Below are 21,641 nucleotides of genomic sequence, written 5' to 3'. Positions count from 1 at the left end.
TGAGAGCATAGAAATGTGTCCAAATCAATTCTATGTATAATCCAAAGAGATCTGCAAAGTTTATGAGGGGAATTGCTAATATTGGATTATTTTGGAAATGATGAAATAAGTATTGGTGACTATGCATCCAGGAGTTTGGTCAAAAGGACAAGGGCTAAAAGGCTGAACTTGTGTCATGCTCAGCTTATTCCAGAAGGTGCCTGCCTACACCCTGAGCCACGGATTTCACTGCTGACTGCTCTGGTTGTTTGGGTAGATATTGATTGGGTAGATATTGTCCTCACCAGACCTGCCCAGAAAGACTGGAAAGAGGACCTGAGAATTCCTCCTTCAACCACAAATTCACTGGGAAGCACATAAGATTTCACTCTGCTAGTTTATCCCTACGAGAAGTTACCAAAGCCTGATAAGTTTTGCAACTCTGAGTGTACCTCTTCTGGGATTACAACTAATTAAAACAGGGATTCAAAGAAGTCTCTGAGGACAGGAAAAAGAATGCTCCGTGGCCGATCCCTGTCTGTGACATCCCTGGGTGGGCTTCCCCAGTGGGAAGTTGAAGAACTTCCCGTGGAGAATTTACTGCTCTTTGAAGTTGCTTGGGAAGTGACCAATAAAGGTTTGTATTGCTCCTCAGGTAGGCATTTGTCAGATTACTGAAGAATATAGATTAAGATTTCACAGATGACTTTGCTAGTGATTATGAAATTACCAGTCAGTGAGGAAAGCATTTAAATGAAATTTAAATTCAGCCTGCATTCAACCTTGCCAATTTCAACAGGCAGTGAAAACCGAATTGTGTATATGTTGAAGAAGGAGAAAGTTGCAAATATTAGTCAGTGTCAGGGAATGTACAATTAAATTAAGATTTCAAATCCATGTTATAACAAATAGAAATAGAAAGTTAACATTTATGTTTTTTATTTTATGATTTTTCTCAGCAAAAAAAGCATAATCAAGTGCTTTATTTTAGGAAGAACTGTCTGTGATCAAAAACAATTCGAAACATTAACTCTATGTACTGTTAGTGATGATATGAAATATTTAATAATGTTTCTAATAATTCAAGATTGGGTTGGAATTAAAGTTTTAATTTAGAAGCTGCTCAGGAGGCACAATATTGCACTCCTATTCAGAAGAATGAAAGTAATTTTTTCTTCAATGCTATGCACATGTAGAAATTATAAAATAAGAAAAGAAATCAAATTGATAAAATTAAACCAATTTCCTAATAATGCATAACCTCATTTGTGCTGGCTGGGAGAATGCAAGGTAGAGAATTGCAACTTAAACGACTTTAATAATAAAGGCATCTGTAAAATTGTATAAACAATTCCCTGTGGATTGATATTCTCTAGTTTAAAAGTGTCAAGACTGTTGAGGGAACATTAGGAAAGAAAAGTAATGGTTTTGAAGGCTGAGTTAGTTCATCAAGATCGTGAAGGATCAGGCCACATGATACTAGGTAAATGGCAGTGATAACCTGTGTAATTTAAAGGATCTGAGCTTATAACATGTGATGTGATATACTGCATGTTTATTTTATTTTATTTTTATTTTATTTTATTTTATTTTTCCTACTCAAGGCATAGAACAGCAATGCATGTTTATTTTTAATTTTATGTTTATTATTCTGTTTATCACAGTAATTTAAATGCTCTGAAATGATATTAATAACATGAATGTGATACATTACTTTTGGCTAATAAGGGCCAGCATAATCTCAAAATTGGGATTTTGCAAAATTGTAGCATCTGTTCTAGTTTTCACCTTCTTCTAATTGTTCAAAGCTCTCATGTGTATGTAGTCACAAAATTCAAAAAATCAAAATTGAAAATCAATCCTGCCTATGTAGAAGTGGACAGAACGCACGTAAGAGAAAAAAGCATAGTCTTCCTTTCTATAGTTCAGTGAGGAGGAGGCAAGGAGGACACAAACCCCCTTATAGAGACGTGAAATGTTTTATAAGCACCTGTTTCTAATGTCGTTTATCTAGTCACAAATTTTTCCAGTCCAGTTTTTATATATGGTCAAAGTTCCTGGGAACGGAGCCATCTCTACTACACATGAATCCCAGAGTGTGTCTTGAAATAAAGGTTTTCTGCACAGAGTAGGCAGGACCTCAAGGACATAGTTTATTGGTGGAACAAATTGGAGGGAACTCTTTAGCCCCAGGAATCAGTCCAGAAGACCTGCGCACAAGTTGCTGCCCTTGAGCAGAGCCCCTTCTTCCTTCTTTTCTCTCCATTTAACAAACACTAACGGAGCATTGTCTCCTGCGTGTTGGGAACGTGCTCATGAAACTAAGTTACCCCATGGATCTTATATCCCAGTGACATATATGCTGATCTCGGGCCTAGAACAGTGCCTGGCACATAGAAAATGTTTAATGGATTTTTTTTAAATGAAAAATGAATACATTTATTTTTCAACCCCTAAGCTGCCTTTGGTACTTATTTTCTATCATTTCCCCTTCCAGGGGAAGGGATTTTTCTTTTTCTTTTTTTTTTTTTTTGGTGGAGAGGGACCCACAATGTGATTTACCAAAGTTGACATCATCTTCAACGTATCTCTATTTTAATTTTTATCACAATCTGATTTTGTTAGAGATTTTTATATAGATGAACAATTATTGTGTTTACCCCCGACAATTCATTGCCATTATAGTTTCTTCAAATGTAATTACCTTGACCTTTTACTTCCCTGCAGTTCATAGCAGTGATATGAGGCATCTTGAATTCAACTCCTCCACTTCATGGAGGAAATGGATACATAGGGGCATCACTCGATCCAGCAAATGGCAGAGTTAGGACCAGGATTTAGTTCTCCAAGGCCAATTCTCTTTTTTACTACCACATATGAATTAAATATTAAAAACTCCATTGTCTAAGGAAATGTCCTGTAGATGAAAGAACCCAGAATTTGCAGTCAAAGGGCACGGATTTCTGAAACTTGAGGGGGAAAAAATCCCTTCAATTACTGGAATATCAGTTTCTTCATAAATAAAACAAATGTCATACTCTCCAGCCATCTTATAATGTTTTGTGACAAACAAGGAAATGTATTCATATCCAAGAAAACAAACAATGTTTTAGGAAGGAAAAAATCCCTCACTGCCAGCACTTTGCCCATGAACAATGGAAATGTGAAAAATATAACAAATAAGGAAGTCACAGTTAAATTTTTGGAGGTTAATTCTCAGACCTCAAAATAACCTTTCCCAGTTCTTAATATTAAGAAATTTAGTGCTTTTATTCATTCATCCATTTTATTATTCAATAAAGATTTATCAAGTGTTTATTAGGTGTCAGGCGCCAAGAGACTATGGAGATAGAGTTCAAGAATACAGATTCCCAATTTTCCAGAATTCACAATCTTGCAGGAAGATAGGCATCGAACAAGAAATACAGTCAAATGTGGTGGATGCGAGACTAAGAGAACAAAATGCTCTAAGACTAAACTGTGAATAGAGGGTGAGTAGAGGAGTGATTTCTAATGTAGTTAGAGGTTTGGGAAAAACCTCTCTCATGAAGAGACATTTGAGCTGACACCTAAAGGATGAATAACTGTTAGGTAAAGGTGAGAAAGAGGCAATACAGGAGAGAGATTGTTCTGTGTGAGGAAACTCTATATGCCAAGTTGCAGAAACGTGGTCTGTTCAAAGATCTGAAGGAAGCTCAGAGAGAGAAAAAGGGGAGTATGAGAGAAGATGGGCCAATTCTATAGGAGATAGATGGGGAAGCTTACTGGAGTTAATAAGCCTTAGGGAGTTTTAGCTCCAATCTGTGCACAGTGAGTGGGAAGCCACTGGAGCTCTGTATACGGTAGTGGGAAGCGCTGAGTACTCAGCTGTGTTTTTAACATATTGACTGCCACACTAGAAAAAATTTTTTTTCCCTTGGAGCCACGGTGTTTTATTACAAAAATAGAATAAAAACTTCAAAAACAAAAAGATCCTTTCTAATTTAATGAAAAATTTGTTATTTTTTATTTTCTGTGCATGGGTTACATGCAACTTGAAAAATAGTTCACGCCACTCCCAAGGTAAAGAGAGTTACATATGCATCATGAGGCCCGGGGCTCAAAACTAGCATGAGTTAGATACAATTCACATGGCAGTTAATGTGTTAAAAAAGCACTGTTACCAGTTGGGGGACACAATAGCAGGGAAGTAAGACTGTGGCATGGCCTGAGACAGAAAGCTTTGGCCAAATGTCGGAAACAAAATGTTTGCTTTCCCCTTTGCTACAGGTCTCGCCACAATCCTTTCTTCCACACAGGCTTGCCCAAAACATTGTTGATGATGGAGAAATTATCATGTTGAGGATATTTAGGATCATTAAAAAGGGTTTAATAAATATTGTCACAAATAATGAATGTTAATTGAAGAGATGCAAAGACTTCTGAAATTTAGTCCCTAAGTGAATGCTTCCCTCTTAAAATGGACTAGAAAGAATTTGTTTCAGCCTAAGCCAGAATATTACTGGACATAATACTTTTACCTGCTGGGTCACAGGATACAAGGGACACAGGGAAGAACTTAGAAAAACTACACTCCAAAGGGTTATGGAAGAGACTGATTAAAATCACAAGTCCACTGCTATGACGCAGGACTTCTAAAGGTGAGGACTTTGGTATAAGTGAACTTCAAGACGTTTATAAAGCTTCAGAAATTGTATCTGAAAACTGCTTGCACATGCATGCAGGTGTGTTTCCTGAGTGGACTGCTTTCATCAGCTTTCCAAAGGCCCCTGTGATGATGGAAGAACTGCTGCTCTAAAATTCACCAAGCCACTGGGTTCCTTTTTGTATCTAGAGATAAAAAAGCTATTTCCTCTAGCTACTGTTTTCCAAATGGCTTTTCTCTAGAGTGGAACAGAAAGGAATCCACCCTCCCCAAGACCTAATGATGTTTATCTTTTAGTGATCCTACTCATTTTCTTCCTCCTTCCTTCTCACCCACCACTTTTAAAGATCCATCAGTTTGTCGCTCCATACATTTACTTACTATCTTGCAGTCTACAGCCTGTGGGCTCTAGAATCAGACTGCCTGAGTTGGAATCCCAACTCCACCATCACCTGGGTGATGTTGGATCCATCACATAGTCTCTCTCTGCCTCAGTTTCCCCATCTATAATATAAAGATAATAATAGCATCTACCTGGAACGGTGTTGTGTGAAAATTAAAAGAAATACTGATCATACGTAAATCACTGAGAACAGTGTCCAGGATTTAATAAACTCTCTGCAGGTGTTAGCTTATTATTATTTGTTTATAAAATTCATTCATAAATGAAGGCATTGGATCACCCATTGTCATACCAGCTTTCACTTTGAGTGATTCCATGATTTCATTTGTAAACACAAAAGCAGAAAGAATTGGGGGAAAAAAGATATAGATCAGGGTTACTTCCATCATGGGAGACACAGCAATTCAGGTTTCTTTGCATGTTGTGGATGTGCAGCAGTTGTGTTGATGGTCCCCCAAGCCATGCCACATGAAACACACAATCTGTGTAAAATCCATGAAGCTGTGTAAGCTTCAAGACAAGCACTAGTCTCCTCACTTCCTCTTCATCCAGGCTGCCATGTCTAAGCCCCTCTTCTATAAAATATTAGGAGCTGCCCTCATAGGTATAATCAGGGTAGCTGTGCGTGTGGCCTTACTCAAAGTGTACCACTTCCTGCTGCCGAGACTGCAGCTGCTTTGATTTTGAACCATTGACCCAACAGAGTGCTGAGAACACAAATATTTGCTGACCATTGTCACAAGTAGCATTTAATCTCTTTGCTACCAGACCGGCTGCCTCATAGAATGATGTGCTCACTGTATAATGACGACCTCTGTTTATGTAATTGTGTCTTGGGGCAGGAAGGTCAGACTGGTAGCCTTGCCCACTGAAACAATCAGATGGCTTCCAAATTCTGTAACTTTTAAGCATTTAAAAAATAGTGAAGATCCTCCTATTTTTTTGTGCATATATGTGTACAAAAGAGAGAGAGAGAAATAGAGAGACAGAGAGAGAGAACCTTGTTTTGGCTGATGTCCATTCTATGCTTCTTTGAAATAGTGATTTTAGTAAAATTGGCAGTGTTTCCAGATGAGAACTTAGGTTTTTAACTACCTCATTGCTATATACCACAGTAGCTCATCTTTTCTTTCATATGAAAGGCCTGATACTTTGTCCTCACACTAAAGATAGCTCCCACGTTGTTCCAGGAAAATATAGATCAATAAATTACAAAGTACTTGTTTGAAAGAGAAGGTTAAGTTCAAATTCAATAACCTACACTGTGGCAAAACAATAATTCATTAATGATACTGAATGTACATTTTTAACGGAAGAATAAAACTGTATTTATTTGCAGATTTTTAAAAATATGTACATTGGTAAAGGTCTTTGGTTTATACTCCAAGTCTGAAAATAGGAATGACCCTGTCTATATGCCCCTACTCATACTCAAGCATGCTAAGAGATAACTCTAGGGCAAGTATGGCAAATAAACAGTAAAAATTGAGATAAACTGATTGGCATAAAAATATGAGGACGAAGAAAGGCTAAAATAGTGTTTGAGTATATGAGATAGCAGCAGGAGGACCTCCCCAAAGAAAACTACAGGGAGAGGTCCGTGGGCAACACAGACTTATTTACAATCACACCTCAACCAATATAATATGGATTTTTTATTAACACATAGTATTTGGGCATCTTTATGAGCTACATGTGATATTTTGTTACTTGCATAGAATGTGTAATGATCAAGTCAGGATATGGAGGGGATTCATCACCTTGAGTATTTATCATTTCTATGTGTTGGGAACATTTCAAGTCCTCTTTTCTTACTACTTTGAAATATGCAATATATTGTTGTTAACGCCAGTCACCAACTTTGCTGTCGAACATTAGAACTTATTCCTTCTATCTAACTGTCTGTTTGGACCATTACCAACTTCTCTTCATCTGCCCCCACACAACCCACACTCTCTTCTCTGTATCTACCATTCTACTCTCTACATCCACATGAGTGAAAACATGTGATGTGTGTCTTTCATTGCCTGGCTTATTTCACTTAACTTAATGACCTCCAGTTCCATCCATGTTACTCCAAATGACATGATTTCATTCTTTTTATTTTTTTTATGTATTTTTTTGAGACAGAGTCTCACTCTGTTGCCCGGGCTAGAGTGCCATGATGGCAGCCTAGCTCATAGTAACCACAAACTCCTGGGCTCAAGCAATCCTCCTGCCTCAGCCTCCTGAGTAGCTGGGTCTACAGGCATGTGCCACCAGGCCCAGCTAATTTTTTCTATTTTTAGTAGTGACAGGGTCTTGCTCTTGTTCAGGCTGGTCTCGAACTCCTGAGCTCAAGCAATCCTCCCGCCTCAGCCTCCCAGAGTACTAGGATTACAGGCATGAGCCACTGTGCCAGCCATGATTTCATTCTTCTTAATGGCCAAGTAATATTCAATCATGTATGTATACAACATTTTCTTTATCCACTTGTCTGTTGATAGACAGTTTGATTCCATATCTTGACTATTATGAATAATACTGCATTAAATAGAGGGATGCAGATATCCCTTTGCTCGGCTGATTTCTTTTTCTTTGGATAAGCACCCAGTAGTGGGATTGATGGATCATATGTTAGTTCTATTTTTCATTTTTTTGTGGAATCTCCATACTGTTTTTCATAATGGCTGTACTAATTTACATTCCGCTCAACAGTGTATAAGAGTTCCATCTTTTCTGCATGCTAGCCAGCATCTGTTATTTTGTTTTGTTTTTTTTTAATAATGACCATTCTAACTTTTATTTGCATTTCCCTGATGATTAATCATGTTGAACATTTTTTCATATACCTGTTGCCTGGGTGTATGTCTTCTTTTGAGAATTGTCTATTCACGTCCTTTGTCCACTTTTTAATGAGATTATTTGGGTTTTTTTGCTGTTGAGTTGTTTGAGTCTCTTGTATATTCTATATATTATTCCCTTGTCAGATGAATAGTGTGCAAATATTTTCTCCCACTCTACAAGTTGTCTCTTCACTCTGTTGATTGTTTTATTTGCTGTATAGAAGCATTTTAGTTTGATAGAGTCTCATTTGTCTATTTCTGTTTTTGTTATTTGTGCTTTCGAGGTCTTAGCCATAAAAATCTATGCCTAGACCAATGTCTTGAAGTGTTTCTCCTATGTTTCCATCTAGTAGTTTTATACTTTTGGGTCTTTAAGTCTTTAATCCATCTTGAGTTTATTTTTGTTTATGGAGAAAGATAGGGATCCAGTTTTATTCTTCGGCATATGGATATCCAGTTTTCCCAGCACCATTTATTGAAGAGAGTGTCCTTTCCCCAATATATGTTCTTGGCACCCTTGTCAAAAATCAGTTGGCTATAAATATGTGGATTTATTTCTGGATTCTCTGTTCTTTTTCATTGGTCTACATGTCTGTTTTTATACCAATACCATACTATTTTGGTTACTATAGCTTTGTATTAATAATATATTTTGAAGTCAGATAGTGTAATGCTTCCAGCTTTGTTCTGTTTACTCAGAATGGCTTTGACTCTTCTGGCTCTTTTCTCATTCAATATGAATTTTAGCATTGTTTTTCCTATTTCTGTGAAAAATGACATTGATATGTTGATAGAGATTGCATTAAGTCGGTAGATTGCTTTGGATAGTATGGGCATTTTAACAATATTAATTCTTCCAATTCATGAGCATGAGATGTCTTTTCCATTTGTTTGTGCCTTCTTCAGTTTCTTTCATCAGTGTTTTGTAGTTTTCCTTGTAGAGGTCTTTTACCTCCTTAGTTAAATTTATTCCTAAATATTTTATTTTTTGTAGCTATTGTAAATTAGATTTCCTTCTTAATTTCTTTCTCAACTAGTTCATCATGGTGTATTGAAATGCTACAGATTTTTATATGTTGATTTTGTATCCTGCAATATTTACTAGATTTAAGAATTTTTTGGTGGAGTCTTTAGGTTTTTCTAGATATGAGATCATGTCATCTGCAAAGATGGTCAATTTGACTTTCTCTTTTCCAGTTTAGAAGGCTTTTATTTCTTTCTCTTGCCTAAATGTTCTGGCTAGGACTTCCAGTACCGTGTTAAATAGGAGTGGTATAAGTGGGCATCCTTACCTTGTTTCAGTTCTTAGAGGAAAGGCTTTTAGCTTTTCACCATTCAATATGATGCTAGCTATAGGTTTGTCATATATGACATTTATTATTTAGATATATGTTGTTTCTATGCCTAGTTTATTGAGATTTTCTATCATGAAGGGATGTTGAATTTTATTAAATGCTTTTTTGCATCTATTGAGATGATCATGTGGTGTTTGTCCTTCATTCTGTTGATATGATGTATCATGCTTATTGATTTGCATATGTTGAATCATCCTTGCATCTCTGGAGTAAATCCTACTTGGTTCTGATGTATTATCTTTTTGATGTGCTGTTGGATTTGGTTTGCTAGTATTTTGTTGAGGAGTTTTGTGTCTATGTTCATCAAGGATATTAGCCTGTAATTTTGTTGTTGTGGTTGTTGCATCCTTGCCTGGTTTTGTTATCAGGGTAATGCTGGCCTCACAGATGAGTTAGAGAGAATTTCCTTCTCTTCAAATTTTGAAATAGTTTGAGGGGAAATAATGTTAGCTCTTCTCTCAAAGTTTGGTAGAATTTGACAGTGAAGCCATCTGGTCTTGGACGTTTGTTTGCTAGGAGATTTTTTATTATTGATTCACTTTTGCTACTTATAATTGGTCTTTTGGGTTTTCTATTTTTTCCTGATTCAATCTTGGTAGGTTGTATTTGTTCAGGGGTTTATCCATTTCTTCTTGTTTTTCCAGTTTTTTAGTGTATGGTTGTTCATAATAGTTTATGTTTTTAAAAAATATTTCTGTGGTGTCAGTTCAAATATTTTATTTTGTTGTTTCTGATTTTGTTTTTTTGAGTCTTCTCTCTTTTTTCTTTGTTAGTCTAACTAGAGGTTTATCAGTTTTATTTTTTCAAAAAAGCAATTTTTTTGAAGTCTCTATTTCATTTAGTTATGCTCTGGTCTTTATTTTTCTTTCCTTCTATTAATTTTGGGTTTGATTTGTTCTTGATTTTCTAGTTCTTCAAGGTGCATCATTAGATTGCTTATTTGAAATCTTTCTGCTTTTTTGATATCAGCATTTATTGCTATAAACTTCTCTCTTAGCATTGCTTTTACTGTATCCCATAGGATTTTGGTATGTTAAAAATCAACAAATGTTGATTTTCATTTGTTTCAAAATTTTTTTATTTCTTCCTTAATTTGTTCCTTGACCTAGTGGTCATTGAGGAGCATATTTTTTAATTTCAATATTTTCATAATGTTTTCAAAGTTTCTGTTGCTATTGATTTCTAGATTAATTCCACTGTGGTCCGAGAAGATACTTAATATGATTTCAATTTTTTTTTAATTTATTGAGACTTGCTTTGTGTCCCAATACATGATCTATCCTGGAAAATGTTCCATGTAGCTGTTGGATGAAATGTTTTGTAAATATCTGTTAGGTTCATTTGGTCTAAAGTGCAGTTTAAGTCTAATGTTTTCAGATGATCTATCTAATGTAGACATTGGGCATGTTGAAGTCCTCAACTATTATTATATTAGAGTCTATCTCTTTCTCTAGATCTAATAATATTTACTTTATATATCTAGATGCTCTGGTGTTGGGTGCATATATGTTTAGAATTGTTATATCCTCTTATTGAATCAATCCTTTTATTATTATATAATGACCTTCTTTGTCTCTTTGTACTGTTTTTGACTTAAAGGCAGTTTTATCTGCTATAAGTAGAGCTATTCTTGCTCATTTCTGGTTTCTGTTTGCATGGAATGTTTTCCTCTCCCTTTCTTGTCAGTCTATATGTGTCTTTATAAGTGAGATGATGACTTTCTTATGGGCAGCTTATAGTGGGTGATTTTTTTAATCCATTCAACCAGTCTATATCTTTTAAGTGGAAAGTTTAATTCATTTACATTGAAAATTATTATTGCAATTTGTTTCTCTACATTTATTTTTCTTCAACAAATAATTTTGATGTTTTATAAAATTTTCCAGAATTTAGGGAAAACATTTAAGTGAGGTTGATGTTGACATCAATTTGTATAGACTTAGATTCATTTTTGAATGATTAAGTGAATCACATCTATTCTGGTCTAGTCTAGAATCTTCTACATCTAAGTTTTGCATATCCTGCTCATGTGCTCTGTGCTGTCCTCATCACCTGTCATCTGACCTGTGATTTGATATCCTTATATCAGACTCTGCTCAAATGACAATTTAAACTTTCTTTTTTGTTAGTACAGTCAAAAAGTCTTTCCTTAATAAAGATGAAATTCTTAAGGACAATTAGTTTTATGTGGTCTCATGAAAATTGCCTGCATGTAATATTTACATTTTGGGAGTTGTATTAGCTCTTCTCTTTTAAAAATTAATGAATCCTGTTGGTATTATATAATTATTATATATATTATTGGTATTATATAATTATTATGTAATAGTATCAACATTTGTCTTTTGAGTCTCACTTCTCAAAAACCAAATTTCCAAAAAGTATATTTTGAATGGCTCAGACCTAAAGAAAAATTCACAGATGGCAATTCTACCTATGTTTGCGACTATTAATCAGATTTATTATTTAAAATTTAAATTACTAATATAAGAAATTTTAAGAGAGATAGTAGCTATCAAAACCTAAATCCTGATGAATTGGAATACCTTTTTAAAAACAGCAGTGAAAAGTGAGAAGAAACATTTTTTGCAATATATAAGTAATAAATTTGCCCTTTGCAATTGACTTGAAGATTGGTGCGAGAATCATATTAGTTCCAGGATTTCACATGGGACTTCTTGAGTCATGCTCTTGCCCATGGCTCATTGACAAAGTATTGCTCAAGAAATTGATTCAGACTACATTTATATTTTCATATGCCATTAATGCTTAGCTCTGGACCAGGGAATATCCTAAGTTATTGAAAATCTTCTTCCCCTTGCCCCTCTCTATTCCTTCCACCTGGTTACTGAGTTTTGAACCTATCCTGTCGGTTGCCTATTATCCTCCCCTTGCATACTCTGCTCCCAACTTAGGGCTTTGGCTCTAATTGTTACCCCTGCCTAAGAAATTTTTCCCTATGACATTTGTTTGCCTAATTTCTTCCTTTTATTTAATCACCTCCTTAAGTGACATTTTATTTGCTCCATTATCAACTTCTCAGCCAGGCCTAATTTTTATTTTTTTATTTTATATTGTTTTTTGAGACAGAGTCTCACTGTGTTCCCCGGGCTAGAGTACCATGGCATCAGCCTAGCTCACAGCAACCTCAAACTCCTGGGCTCAAGCGATCCTCCTGCCTCAGCCTCCCGAGTAGCTGAGACTACAGGCAGGCGCCACCATGCCTGGCTAATTTTATATACATATATATATATACATATATATATATATATATATATATATTTTAGTTGTCCAGCTAATTTCTTTCTATTTTCAGTAGAGATGCAGTCTTGCTCTTGTTCAGGCTGGTCTCGAACTCCTGAACACAAATATTCCACCCACCTCGGCCTCCCAGAGTGCTAGGATTACAAGCGTGAGCTACCATGCCCGGCCCAGGCCTAATTTTTAATACTGTTGCTACAACCTGCCTTTGTCTCCAAGCTAAATATTATTTTATACCCATTTAATAGATAAGCTAATTGAGCTTTACAACCATTAAGTGAGTCAACTAGTTCAATCTAAGTTGTTTCTAATTTTTTGCCATTATAATGCTTCAATAAACATCCTTATATACATACATTTTGGCACTCTTTTTATTTTTCCCCCAGGATAATTTGCTAGATATGGACTTGCTGGAACCAAAGGGTATACATATTTTCCAAGAGTATGCATATTTTCTGGGCTTTGTGTTTTAATAGTGGTAGCAGCAATGCCAGAGGGGGAAAATGAAACAATAACTCTAGGAATGGAGAAATACTGTATGAGTATGAAAAATTTGTATTTGTGTCATTGGATTTGACATCAGGGTTGGACCAAGCATCTTCCATCAAAATCTATAAGCTCTTCCCCCTTGAAAAAAGGTACCTCACTTGGTGCCTTAGAAGAGGAGTGCTCTTTAGCTTGGGAGACTTGCTCCTAATTGCAAGCCACAGCAGCTGTTACTTGGACATACCGTAGCTCCTTCTTGGACCACTGTAGAAGAGGCGAAAGGTGACTACTACTGCTGAGGGCATGAATCATTACAATGGCTGCTTGTCCTAACTGCAACATTTCAATGTGAATGAAGCTTTAAGCCAAGTACTGCTTTATTTTAAGCGTCTCTTCAGATTTCCTTGAAATGTTTGTACCTCTCTGCTGCTGCCAGCCTGCTGCTCTTTCACATGCACCCAGAAGGGGCTTTAGAATATGCCCAGAATTGAGCCAAATAGTAACCATTTGTTAGTGTCCCTTAAAAACATGTTAAATACTATTCTTTTAGAAAGTTGCATAACCCCTTGTGTTTCATAGATCTTAAATGGTGACTTAAAAATGAGAACTCTTTCTCATCCCTTCATCGTTTAAAATGAATTACTTACATGAACGATAACAGAATCTTTTTTCTTGTTAACAGTTGGAGGCATCTATACCGTGATTCAGACAAAGGCCAAAACCACAGCAGATGAATGGGGAGACAATTATTTTCTGATAGGTCCATACTTTGAGCATAATATGAAGACTCAGGTGGAGCAGTGCGAACCTGCAAACGATGCTGTCAAAAGAGCAGTGGAAACAATGAATAAGCATGGCTGCCAGGTAAAGGAACTGACTTAGCATTCACTCAGCAGCTCTCAGTAAACTGTCGCGAGAAAATAGACTGCAATTTACCTGAACTCACAGGAAAAGATCATCTACCTTCTTAGGGAAGAAGAGCAGGTTTGTGAGAAAGATGATGAACTTGATTTTAAATAGATTGCATTTGAGGCACCTTGTGAAAACCAAGGGGAAAGAACAGTTGGTTTGAAGCACAGCAGGCTATAGGGTAAACAGGCTTTTGAGGAAGTCATTTGTGCATAATTTATAGTTGAAGTCATTAGTGTTGATAACATTATTCAGTGGAAATTCATAGACCAAAAACAAAAGTTTTGAGCCAGAACTTGCGGAATGTCTGTATGTTAGAGTGTCTACATTAAAAGAAGCCAGAGATTGCAAATGTAGAAGCAAAGCCAGTGATGTAGAACCAAGGATGTCCAAGGTCTAATCCTCAGAACCTGTGAACATGTTACCTTATAAAGCAAAAAGGACTTTGTAGATGTGATTAACTTAAGCAGTCCCTTTTGAGATGGAGAGATAATCCTGAATTATCTGGGTGGGCCCAATGTAAGCACAAGGGTCCTCTTTGTTAGGTCCAGAGCCAAGAAGGAGACACAGGAAGCCTCAGGTTTAGCAAAATGCTGTTTATTTTGAACATCTGGATGCAAATGGTGGAGGCCAAGAAAAGCCTCCAACCCAGGAAGGGGAGAGTGGTGGGTTTTACAGAGGGTTTTTCTGTGGGAGGAGTTCACTGGGCCAGAACAGCCACTGTAATACATTCTTTCTCAAACAACCAGCTTCTAGGACCCCTGCCCCAGTCACATCCATCTGCAGCTCCTGCGTGGTCCTTATCAGGCGAGCTAGGGAGGGATAAACTTCGTCCTTATGGGGGAGAGGGGGAAGGAATGCAAGCTCCCATTTTGCATTCCATTCCTTTATCTCCCTGGGGTCTGGCAAAGGCTACTTGCCTGATACTCTTAGGAGGGAAGGAAGTAGAATTAGAATCAGAGAGGAGATGTGACAATGGAAGCAGAGGTTAGAGTGATGTGCTCTGAAGATGAAAGGAGGGGCCACAAGGAAGCAGGGGGCCTCAGGAAGGAGGAAAAGGCAAAAAAACTGATTCTCCCCACAGACTATAGGTGGAATGTGGCTCTGCTAACATGTTAATTTTGGCCTGTGAGGTCCATTTTGAACTATTGACTTCCAAATCTGTTAGATAATAAATCTATGTTGTTTTAAGACACGGGGTTTGTGGTTGTTTGTTACAGCCACCACAGGAATAGTGATGTCAAGTCAAGGGAGGAGAGAGTTTTAAGTATGAACAAGGAATGAAAGTCCACAAAGCATTGAACCAGTGTCAATTGGGTTGGGCAATATTCAGGTTGTTGGTAATATTGCTGAGTACAATTTCAAAGGAGAAGGGGAGGTTAAATTAGATTGCAGTAGGTTGAGGAATGAATGAGTGGTAAGAAAAAAGATACAGAAGTTGTGGCTATGAGATTTTTCTGTGAAGGGAAAGAGAATAAAGTACTGCAGAGTGATATGGTCTTGAGAATTGGTGTTTTATTAAATACGGGTGAGACCTTAGCATATTTATTTGCCCAAAGGAAATATCTAGCAGGCAGGGAGAAGTTGAAAGTTAAGAATGAATGGGTGATTGAAGAGAATAAAATCTCTGAGAATGGGGGAAGGAACACGATCCAAAGCAATATTGAAAGGATCATTCCTCACGCCTGTCTCTCAAACAGGAACTAAAGGATGCAGGCAAATACTAGAGATAAGTTACTAAAGAATTCAGGATGGTCTCACCCAATGTTTTTTGATGATCTTACTGAAGTAGGAGCTAAAGGTCATCTTATGAGGCTTAGGAGGCTAGTGTTGAAATAAGAGAATTTGAAGGAAGAAGTTCTGAAAAACTGTTAAAGGAATACATAAAAGAATTTGTGGATATCTTTGAGATGTAGTCGAGACTTTTCAGTGGCACAAATATATGTGACTGTGACTTTCTCAAGGAGCAATCCACGGCCTGAGTGGCAATGCAGGAAGTTGAGTAGATGGAAATCTAGCGTTACTTCTAGCATTCATGCAATGGGTCAAGGTGGCACAGTATTGAAGGTAATTGTGAGAGTGACTGAATTAATAGCTGAATCGATGGGCCGTTGTATTGAAATGGGTAGGAAAGGAAGCAAAGCTCGAAAGGAGGTGAGAATGCAGGAGAAAATGGCGGCTTCCGGGAACTAGTCTTAAAGGGGAAAGAGAAAGAATGCAGACACTGGGAGAAAGAGTGTGAGAGAAGTGGAAGTATAGAAGCTGTATTCAGGTAACAGAATGCCAAAGTGAAATCTCTTAGAGGAGGAACAATTTGGATTTTGATAAGGATCATGCAGCCATGATCTTGGTTGGCTGAAATCAGGTGGACATGAAGTTCTTCTAAGTCAATAAGGTCAAGTAACTATTAACAATACCAGGTTAATAGTGCAGGATAAAAAACATGGACTTTGAAGTTGCTTAGGATAAAGTCAGAAAGTAACCAAGTGATTAGTAGAACAAGGAAAGGTAATATAGGCAATATATTCGTATAACATACATTTCAAAGATATTTTTACACAGAAATAAGGAATAAGGCTTTGCAAATTTCAGTGGAATTTGAAAATAGTAACTTTCTTTCATACTCATTCCAGGAATATAGTTTCTGGGGGTGAATAAATGAGAAGCCCTCACCTGAGATATCTGTGTAGGCAATGGTGTCTAGGAGGTACATGCAAGGTTTAAGGAGCAGAATATGTCATTTGTAAGGGAACTTGAAGTCCCGAAAGTACCAGGAAAATATTTCCTAGAGAATGTTAGGACAGTGATAGAAAGGTGCGTGTTGTACTATTGGGATAAAAGTAAATGAGGTGTTACAAGAGGCTTGCATTTGAAGTTCTCGTGAAGGAAGGGAGATGAGAAACACAGTGGAACTGATTGGTCTTGAGATTCTACGTGGATTTCTGGTGTAAGGATGTTTCCATGTTGTAACCAAGAACTGACTGGAAGTCGAGACAAGCTAGTTTACGTTCTCTGAATAGTTTCAACACTTCTCTATGACCTTAGCTCACTGTATCGTATGGCACATATTAGGTGATCAGTAAATATTATATAATAATATATATTATTAATAATGTATAAATATATGAATTAATGACTTTCACAAAGAAAAAACTATTAAAAAGATGTTTGGGGCTGAAAGAGTGGCATGACAAACACTAAATTACAATGACACATAATGAGGGTCTTTTAAGGTTGGCCAAGGATCAGTCATGGGAGAAACATCACCACACATGCCTGAGTCCCATGGGAGAAGATGACAATTAAATTTGGCTTCCAAACTCTGCAAAATCCAGCCATGGGTGGAGTCATAGTGTCAATATGTAAACAATGTGAACACATTTGGTTTTCTAGAGAGGCCTAGATATGCCATGACAGAGGCTCTTATCCTCTGCGGAGTTCCAGAAAGGATTTAAAGTAGTTTGTTAGGCTGCATATCATGTAATAGGAGAGTAAACACAAACCAAAAATTAAGACCAAAGAACAAGTAGATTACTATAAAAATATAGAGAACAAAAGGGAAGTTAAACTTGGATATCCAAGTGACTATATATTAATACTTGCAATTGGAAAAAATTTGAGATAGCTAATGCACTGTAAGTTGCACAAGATAAAACATTTTAGGAATCTAAGTCAATTTGAGGAAGGTAATAGAATTAGACTTTGAGCTGCTAGATTAAAGAGATAATGTATCTTGGGCAACATGTTTAGTTAAGACCTCTGGCAGCAGCCAACATTTCTAGTCTTTTTATTTTTTATTTTTTTGATAGGAGTGGTGAGATAAATCATACACATTGTTTACAGAAACAGCTTCTTTTCTAGTAGGAAATATTGTAAGTCCTGTTGCATAAAGGAGATTAAGTGACACTGCAGAAATTATATCCAAAAACCCAGGTTGTTAAAGAGAGTGAACATTTCATGATCTGTCATAAACACATAGACTAGAGTTCAGCCCTACATCCATGAGCTCAAGGTCACAGGAGGGTTTGTGTGTGTGTGTGTGTGTGTGTGTGTGTTTGTGCGATCAAGTCCTGTTTATTTTAGAAGCATGAACAGTGGAGCTAGGAAAGAGTGATGAAAACAAGGCAGAAGTCTCCCTGACACACCAGATCCAACACAGGCTCTCACTGTGTGACTAAGGCCAACCCCAGAGACCTGATCAGCCTTTTCCCATGAAGAGAGCATGTGAAGACAACCTGGGCAGAGAATACAGAAGAACAGAGATTACATAATCTAGACATGTTGCTTTTAAATGACCAAATTTAATGAAGAGCAAGAATTTGGAGATTCTAGATGAATGGATTGGTGCCCATTCCAGCCTCGGGCTCAAAAAGCAGACACTATGTGCTATCACTACTATTTTCTATGTAGCTTTGAATTCTACATACACTTTATATCCTCCGAGCTCGATTACAGTTTCCTCTCTTGCAATACTTAGTATATGGCTGTGTGCTCTTTATATGACAGGTACATTTTGGAAGATGGCTGATTGAGGGGAGTCCTTACGTGGTGCTCTTTGACATAGGCTATTCGGCTTGGAACCTGGACAGGTGGAAGGGTGACCTCTGGGAAGCATGCAGTGTCGGCATTCCTTATCATGACCGAGAAGCCAATGACATGCTGATATTTGGATCTTTAACTGCCTGGTTCTTAAAAGAGGTACGGTTTACTGCACAGTGACACAACAGAGGAGCAGCACAACTGCACTTAGTGCACAGCAATGATCCCATGATCTTTGGATTAAGCAAATTTTTGAGATGATGCTATGATTGCTTGTCCTAATACATTTCAAAGGAATCTGAGGGCATGTTCCACATTCCTCATGCTAAAAACCGGCCTTTGGAACAGAGTAATAATGATGCTTATTACTAGTTACCTCATGTCAGATTTAAATGGAATGAGGCATATAAAACACCCAATTATATCACCTGCTACATAGATGATAATATATATGTAAGAAAAAAAGATTGTATATAATACATCATGTACTATGTAAGTTAATTCTAAAATCTGAAGTGTAGCAAACAGCTTGAAATAGTCTGTTTATGCATAAGTACTTGTGCAACTAAAGTGGCTTTTAGATATGTTTGTTATTTGCTAAGAGCTGAAGTGGTCTTGGCAGTTACTGAGGAGTTCTTTGTAGGGGAATAAGCCATAGATGTAAAAAAGCAAGAGCATTAGAAACCAGTCCTTGTAAAATGAGCCAAGTCTGCACTCTCTTAACTCCTCAAAGTCTGGCAGTCGGATTTCTTTGCATCCTTGCACTACCTCAAGATGATTATATATAGCCCCAAAACCAGGTGGTAAAAGAAGAGCTCCCCTATCACAGTGGGGGGTGTGGTCTAACGACAAATCACAGAACTGTATGTCGGGAGTGTGTTTCCCTTAACCAATCTCTCTTACTGATGAAATCATGTTCCACTCACCATAAAAAGCTGCCTTGAAGTGAAGGGGATGGTGGACAGGCAGCCCTATTGCTTTATTTTGGTGGTGACAGTATAGGACAAGAAGGGTGAGAGTGTCATCATACTTAGTGTATGCTTAGTGCGCAGAATCTGGCCTAATGGCAGATATGCAGTCTTTCTTTTGTCTGTCTTTCTTTTTTTCTTTCTTTCTTTTTTTTTTTTGAGACACTCTTGCTCTGTTGCCCTGGCTAGAGTGTTGTGGCGTCAGCCTAGCTCACAGCAACCTCAAACTCCTGGGCTCAAGCAATCCTCCTGCCTCAGCCTCCTGAGTAGCAGGGATTATAGGCATGTGCCACCATGCCCGGCTAATTTTTTCTATATATATTTTTAGCTGTCCATATAATTTCTTTCTATTTTTAGTAGAGACAGAGTCTTGCTCTTGCTCAGGCTGGTCTCAAACTCCTGAGCTCAAACCATCCACCGGCCTCTGGCTCCCAGAGTGCTAGGATTACAGGTGTGAGCCACCGCGCCAGGCCAGATATGCAGTCTTGCTGTACCACCAGCTGGTGGAACCAACTCTTCCTCTGCAAACTGCCTCCCTGAGTCACTGCCCCACAGCTGAGGCCAACCACCAAGCGATGTGTGTGCACGCGTGCCTGCACGCATGTGTGTCTGTGTGTTGTCATCCTATCTGTTACAGGGAAATAGAGGGGAGAGAAACAAGAAAGTGAGAGTCCCAATTTTCTCTGAAATAAAGCAGTTCCAAAAATAGAGATTTTCTTCAATTCAAAGGGTAAATACAGACATTGAAAAATCATCCAAGACTACCCTGCAAGCCCTGTTTCTGCTGCCACCTCTGTGCAGCTGTTAACAGCTGTGCGTGCTGCCGCTGGTCTGGACAACTGTTAACGGTTGTGAGGAACTTTTTGAAAATCAGGTACTTTGAAGTTCAAGGGACTTAGCCTAAGTCATTGTTTCCCAAAGAGTATTTTCTTGGAGGAGTATTTTCTTGGAGGAGTATTAGCAGAATCACCTGTAAACTTGTAAGATATGCACATTCTTACCCCCGGCTCAGAATATTAGATTATCTGGGGGGAGAACCCAGATATCAGTGTTTAACAAGCTTTCCAGCTGACTCTGACATACACTAAGTGTGATAACCGCTGTCCTAGGTTAACTCTCCAACTTCCCAATTCTCTGCCCAGCCTTCTTGAATTCAGGTGTTTTGCTACTCCCTCCTTTAAGGAAATGGACCACTTGTAAGGGGTGAGTGTGAACTTTAATTTTCTGTAAGAATAAAACAAGCTAACTTTAAGGAGAAGAGACTTGGGCCCCCCCTGGTTTAGAGTAGTGAAATTAGATCTGGGTTGTCAGTGTGTTATTAAGTTGCTATTTGATACTAAACATGTTATTAGCCTCATTCTCCCTAGTTCTATATTCTTAAAATGACAGGACAGTAAAAATTATTTTGGCATCAAAGAACAGAAAACGCAGATTAGACGGACTTAAAAGGTAGAGTCACTTATTTAAAAAGAAGCTTGTAAGTGGGTAGTCATAACTGATTCCACTGTTCAGTGATATCTTCAAAAATATTATTTTTGCTATTATTCATTCATCCATTAATGAGCATTTATTGAGTGATTGCTTGGCATTTATTTCATTTATTAGTATTAATATTATTTATTAGTGTTTATTTTTCTGTAAATACAAAAATGAATCTGATCCGTCACTGAGAGGACTGAGATATAAAAATACATAGGCTTTATGAACATACCACTGAATCCTATAAAAACATTGATCCTTGTTCATACTTAGACCCATTTCAACTGCAATAAAATTGACAGACACTATGTGGGCCACGATCACGATCAAGCTTCATTAACACTTTTCTCAATGGTTTTTTTTTGACGTAGGTGACGGATCACGCGGACGGGAAACACGTCGTCACCCAATTCCATGAATGGCAGGCCGGAACCGGCCTGATCCTCTCTCGAGCTCGGAAACTTCCTATTGCCACGATATTCACAACCCACGCCACACTACTCGGGAGGTATCTCTGTGCGGCAAATATTGATTTCTACAACCATCTCGACAAGGTGAACAGTCCTTCCTCCTCCCCTCTCACCCACCCTTCTTTCAGATCCCTGAAGCTGACAGGTTAAGTATCGATCTTTGCATTTCATCTGCCAACCAGGTGGCGGCAGTGCCCTTTTAGCTAGTCAATATTCATGACAGAGCTTCCCCTGGGGTGACAGACAGCTCATATGGTTTAACTTTGCTCGGATCGCAGTAGAGTATAGAGGTGAGAAGCCTGATTTCTGTCCTACTTTGGAG

The 21,641-nt window shown here is 37.6% G+C and overlaps 1 protein-coding gene across 2 annotated transcripts in view; it reads left to right on the top strand.

The window, feature by feature from the left end:
• The first annotated feature begins 205 nt into the window (after positions 1-205).
• GYS2 (glycogen synthase 2) overlaps positions 206-21,641 on the top strand; it is a 62,924-nt gene continuing 41,488 nt past the window's right edge. Inside the window, exons 1-4 of one of the 2 annotated variants that reach the window (XM_069491217.1) lie at positions 206-616; positions 13,637-13,818; positions 18,370-18,561; positions 21,221-21,403. In XM_069491217.1, the coding sequence (XP_069347318.1) occupies positions 496-616; positions 13,637-13,818; positions 18,370-18,561; positions 21,221-21,403 (678 nt within the window). In that variant the 5' untranslated portion in view covers positions 206-495. The remainder of the gene's footprint in view (positions 617-13,636; positions 13,819-18,369; positions 18,562-21,220; positions 21,404-21,641) is intronic. The other variant, XM_069491218.1, reaches the window with a different exon arrangement.

The sequence above is a fragment of the Eulemur rufifrons genome, chromosome 16 (genome assembly GCF_041146395.1).
Source record: "Eulemur rufifrons isolate Redbay chromosome 16, OSU_ERuf_1, whole genome shotgun sequence".
In the NCBI taxonomy this organism is placed as follows: Eukaryota; Metazoa; Chordata; class Mammalia; order Primates; family Lemuridae; genus Eulemur; species Eulemur rufifrons.
This window is presented reverse-complemented; position numbering and strand designations above follow the sequence as displayed.